Genomic DNA, 6000 nt, shown 5'->3' on the forward strand with positions numbered 1-6000 from the left:
AATGAATTAATTATTTCATTTGTTTAATATAATACAAATATTGCATGAAGCATCATTAAATTACAATACTAAGCATAAACAATGAAGAATTTGAAGATGATGAGAGGCCTACATAAAAATTTCCAATCACAACTTACAACACCTCTCCCTTCCATACAGTAGATCAATACTTCAACTAGTACTTTTAACCTAGGAATTTTATTTGACAGTAGTTTATCTATGGAGGATTTAAAACACATCTTTATATTTACATATTTTTTGGGAGTAAAGTAAACTGTTTACATCACATTATTTATGAGCATGTGATAATAAAAAATAGAGTTCGCTAGACAAAATATAAAAATTCTTGCCTAAAACTAGCTTACTCGTCTCATATTTTGGATTGATCATCATCTTATAATGTTCAAAACAAAAGATAAATGTTAATTTAAATCACCACAATAAATAATATATGTACATTAGTTATGATTATGATGACATTTTGCCTTAAAGAGACAGCCAGATAGAAGTATACCATTACATAGAGAGGTAAAGGTAGGCTGTGCTCATCGTCATCTTCATTGTGATATTGTACATGGCAACGAATCAATGATCCATGATGCCATATGGTGTGGTTGTGTGTCTGCTCATAATTACTCGTAAATATTGAATTGCGGATTTAAATTGCTCAAGGTTTGGAAGGAAACTTAGAGATTGGGAAGCTCATTCCAATTGATTATTGTTCTATAGGTAAACAACATTACTGGTATTTTCATAGGGCACACAGATTAGTATACTAATTAAATATTTTAGGAGTATTACAGGCCTCTGTGATATACAATCAATCAAATGTTTACACATGCAATTACAAAACAGATAAAAAGTTAATTATTATAAAGTAATAATCATTCAAAGAAAACATTTTAAAATGTTTTACTATATACAAGATACATAAAAACATACCATCATTAGAATTTTTTTTCTTTTGATCGCCAATTGGTTCCCCTGAAAACAACCAAGTGTTACATAGATTGTTAGGACACAATTTACAACAGTGGCACACACGAAGTAGTGGTGCATCCAGATACATCAAAAATTTTATATATAATTATTGCTAACTAGTACAGTTAAAGAATAGAATATGAGTATTTAATAAATTAAAACCTTAATGGAATATTTTTAATACATAATAGACATTTAGTATTATTTGTAGTTCATGTGGCAATGAGAATATTTAAAAAGAAATCACATTCTATCATTCAGAGTTTTTCTCTTTTGATCAAAACAACAGGACATAGGGCTTTTCTCATTGCTTTAATGAGAAATGAAGTTAAAATTGCAACAAAACGGAAAGTCGTTAATAGGTATAAAGTTAAAAAAAAAACACAGAAAACCAATATAATATTAATGAAGTGGAAAAAAATTAAGTGGGGAAAAAAAAAAACAACGAAAAGCCAAATTCACTATGACGTTATTAGTGAGACTTGAACTATGGCTGCAATGGTAATAGCCAGGTACATCGTGACCCATAACCATTGCACGCTATATGTGATGACCTTGCATAGGAAAGCGCATTTTCAGTTCATAGCGATTCAATGACTGAAAGCAAAAATTATTCATGCATACCACGGTAATTTTGAGTTTAACCTAGCTGTAACTGGTTTAAGCGCTTTAGAAAACGCAAATAGCGTTTCAATAATTTAATCAACTGTCAACGAAAAATCTTTAAATGATCCTTATATCCACACCCTACTGCGGATTCTCACCAAAATCATTTCTTCATTTCACCATGAATAACTATTCTGCAAAGTGTCATTTTCATCCATCTACTGGGATGTAAGGAATTTAAATGACCCTCAAATTTACACCCTAACATGGATCGTCCCCTACACATAATAATATCTTCCGAAAGTTTTATTCGGATCAGTTGACCCGTTTTTTAAACATCTGGTCTGGGACGTTTTCCTTTAATTGGTCCTCATATTCACATATGTATATATATTCAGCTAAACCTGTGGATGACAGCAAATGAGAGTGGTTTATTCCGTTTTTGCATCTGTCTTGGCTTCATACTTTATTTGATTTTTGATGTTGTTTACATTGATAACTTTTTTATTTTTTATATTATTTTAGGTTGTTTTTGCCAAATATAAAATAAATTATTAAAAAATATACAGATAATGAAATGAAAGAATCAATTTATGTACATGATTCAGTAAATCAGAAAAAAATGTATAACCCTATGTGTGGAAATGGTTTGGCGAAGCGGGAACGGTTTAGTTTCCCAGCCTCGGGTCGGCGTTTTCAATCCCTCGCTGTGCATTTCGCTTGAGTCCTTGAGCAAGGCACTTTACCTGCATAAAGTATAAATGGGAGGTTTGAGTGCAAAATGCGCTGATATATTTCATGCAGCAAACTATGGAATTTCCCCCATTGGCCTCGCTCCAGTGACTGGGGTAATAATGTGGAAAAGTGCTCTGAGACTTAGTTGTATAGAGCGCTATATAAAACCTACATATTATTATTATTATTATAACTTAGTTTATTTTATAATTTGATATTTTTAAGAGCTTAAAAAATTGTATTTATTGAAAACACATTAAATATTTGTCAGACTATAAATAGTAATGCAGTTTGATTACTACATATTAGTTGATCATTAATTACTTTATTTTAAACATCCCGTAAGAATATGTTACATGTTTTGTGACTAATAGGACTTATAGAAGATGAATAACAAATATTCGAACATTTATTAAATAATTATAGGTCTAAGATCATTTTGTAATATAAACATTGTTTTTTTTTTTTGTTTTTTAAAAATAAAAATCATACCTCTGTATTCCAGACTTGATGCGACTTCCTACAAAAAAAAATAAAGAACTGGTGTTTTTCTGTCATTTATTTTGATTTTTGTAGCTTGCTAATAAGTTTGTAATTAGCATATTGTCTCATATAACTGCTGGGCTTTTTAGGGTAGTGTTTTTGGATCTTTTTTCAAGTTTCATTTGATCTACATGACTGTGTTAAACAGGTTTTGGATTTCAATCATGAAATTGGTGCACACACTACTTCATTCCCCTCACACCCACTCACCAATGACTTTTTTTCCAAAACTCTTTACTACTGTTGAAGATTTCATTTATTAAAGAAATGTGAATGCCATGGCCCACATAAAATAAGCACATATTATATATTCAAACTTTATTAAAGTCTTCAACTTTTTGTCTTAAATCCTATATAAATCCATTTCCCAACAATTAACCCCTGTTTTGATTTTAATGAGCTTCCTAGTTTGTTTGCAACTTACTTGTTTTTGTAAATCCTCTGCTGTTTTTTTTGCAAGAGCATTTTCATGCTTGTCTTTGATTTCATCTTCTGTTAAAGAAGATGATTAGTTTCTTATTATTAGGACGAAAGTAACAATAAAGTAAATGCAAGTAACAATTGTTGCATAATCCTGATCCTGGCCGACCAAAGACCCTCTAGAGCCGTCTTTTATTTTTAGCAAAAAATCTTTTTTCTCAATGAGCCCAAAATACTTGCTTTATAGTAATTAATGTATACCTTGACCATGAATTTCAGCCCTAATGTTACCATTATGCCAACCAAAATGTATGACGTGAGTAATGATTAGACAATGAATCATAATATTATGCCTAAGTATATAAACATACTGACCAATTAAACTTGATTTCCAAATGTGCAACAAATTTTCATTTTGCTTTATTAATCAGCAATAATAACATAACAAAAATAGTAATAACATAATAAATATATTTTCAGTTGAGTGGTTGCAAGCGGTAATGGTAGGGCACCATTAAATACAGCCTTCATCAGTGCTGGTTCAAAACGCTCCTCTCCCAGAGTCGATTGGCCGAGCGGTAAGGCAGGGGCCCGCTAGCTACAGCCTTTAACACCGGCGCTGGTTCCAGCCGCTCCTCGCCCATGGTTCGGTTGGTAGAACCAAGTCTTCTCAGATAAGGACTTAAAATGGAGGTCTAGTGTATACATCTGGCTCGTGTGCACTTTAAAGAACCCATTGCATCTTTCGGAAGAGTAGGGGGTTACCCCGATGTTATGGTTCATTTCAGCCCCTGTCGTTGTGGAATGATGTGAACATGTATCTACGACACTAAACTAAAACCTTTATATATCTATACATCATGCTATGCTGTTTTTTTTTTTTTCTTTTTTCTTTTTTCCCCACTTTCAATTTTAAAACAACAATTTTTTACGATTTGGTGATGATCTCTGCCTGAAAAATGCCAAAAAACATAAAATTTAAGGCTGATTTCTCAAATATTGTTCATTAAACAGCTGTATGAAAGGGCGCTGATCCAGAAATTTTCAGACGTGGGGGTGGGGGTGAAGGGGACAATAGGTTGAACACACCCACCTCAGCCCCACCATGGTTGGGGACAGTGGCGGCTCCAGGATATATTTTCTGGGGGACTGAGCTGTCCGACAGGGAAACTTGAGCTCGTAGGCCCGAGCTGGGGGAAGGGTTTGACAGGGAATCCCCCTCCCAAATGAGATTTTTTTAAGAATAGGAACCTCTGTATAGTCAGAAATGACACTCTCAGACTGTGACAGACATGTTGGCTTGGCGTGGGCCTATTTTTATATTTTTTTAGTCCGACTGCCCAACGAACTCTGTTCGATGGGGGGGGGGGCTTGACCTGTCCGGTGGTGGGGACTTAACCCCTGCTGCCCACACCTTCCTTTTGGCACTGCTACATGGTTGGGGCTGATTTGAGCAAATTTTAAGAATATGCCCCTATAGATGCTCGGAATAGCACTCTCAGATGTTAATAATGCTTTTTTTTAAAGCGGTTTCCTCGCCAAAATGATTTACTTTTCCCGACGGGAGATCTGCTTCCCCTCCCTTAGACACTCCTTCCCTCACAGCCATCACAAATGTCTATTGAATATTTTATCTCCACTTTTTAAAATTTTGACAAATGTAGGCGGTCCTGGCCGGCTAGGCACCTCATACTCACTGGATTAATATGATATATGTCCTACAGTCAGAGACACTAGTTATGTATAAACAAAGCCCTTTTAGATCAGGGTGATATTGAGCGAGGATTCTATGGGAGGGGCACCGCAGGGACCCCTAACAAAAAATTGCATTTTTACTCAGTATTGGTCCGGAAATATGCACCGGTGAATAAACAAAATTCATGACAGTCATTCATAATTGTTGTTCTTTCCACTCACTTTGAAAAGTAGGGTTTTAACTATAGGAGATTGTATGAATAACTAAAAATTTTTGCATCAAGTGACTGGTTTGACACATATGATGTGAACAATATGCTACTAAAGTGCCTAGTTCTGCACAATGGCGCTGCAATGTATGGGTTAGCATACCTAATGGCAAGGAGGTCTATCTATCGAACCACTGACCTCAAGGTTGCAATCATCAACCACAACTGCCTTCACACACCTTTGTTTATTCACAATATAGAATAAGTGGAATATTTTTGGTAAAATAGGTTAGGCTGGGTGTTTATATAATCCAAGAACACTAGACTACATGTACCATTGTCTACAATCTAGTTTGGTTAAAAACTATTGAACTTTACTGTAATCAATTTCCTTTTCTGTCCACTTGGTATTATCAGCTTCATCACACTTGAGAGTTGTTTTCATGGCTATGACTTCAGTAATTATGTGTTTGTCATTAAACCTTTAAACAAAAAAAAATATGCATCATTGCATCATTAAATTGTGGGCAAACATGTAATTTTTTTAACAATAATAATTATAATAAGTATCGTTATAATAATTACTGTAGCAATCATTTATAATTATATAATAATTATAAAAATTAAAAATGATTGCTATGAATTATTTATAATTCTGTAGTTTTCTCTTGTATTTTATCTAAACAATTTTATGAAAATCTTTTTGTAAATTTCCTATTTTGATGTAACATAATTCGTAATTCGGCCTTTTAGCTGCCATGTTTTATGCTTTTTGTAAATTTTGAATTTTGAATAAAATACCATTTTATAT

At 33.5% G+C, this 6000-nt stretch overlaps 1 protein-coding gene across 2 annotated transcripts in view; it reads right to left on the reverse strand.

The window, feature by feature from the left end:
* The window catches only part of LOC117110781, a 54629-nt gene that overhangs the window by 22833 nt on the left and 25796 nt on the right, over positions 1-6000 (reverse strand). For both annotated transcript variants that reach the window (XM_033253587.1, XM_033253597.1), the window contains 4 exons: positions 5568-5671; positions 3290-3357; positions 2815-2842; positions 943-984 (listed from right to left, as the gene is read on the reverse strand). In XM_033253587.1, coding sequence (XP_033109478.1) covers positions 943-984; positions 2815-2842; positions 3290-3357; positions 5568-5634 — 205 coding nt within the window. In that variant the 5' untranslated portion in view covers positions 5635-5671. The remainder of the gene's footprint in view (positions 1-942; positions 985-2814; positions 2843-3289; positions 3358-5567; positions 5672-6000) is intronic.

The sequence above is a fragment of the Anneissia japonica genome, unplaced genomic scaffold, assembly GCF_011630105.1.
Source record: "Anneissia japonica isolate Jap-2015-1 unplaced genomic scaffold, ASM1163010v1 scaffold1511_len2985839_cov193, whole genome shotgun sequence".
Classification (NCBI taxonomy): Eukaryota; Metazoa; Echinodermata; class Crinoidea; order Comatulida; family Comatulidae; genus Anneissia; species Anneissia japonica.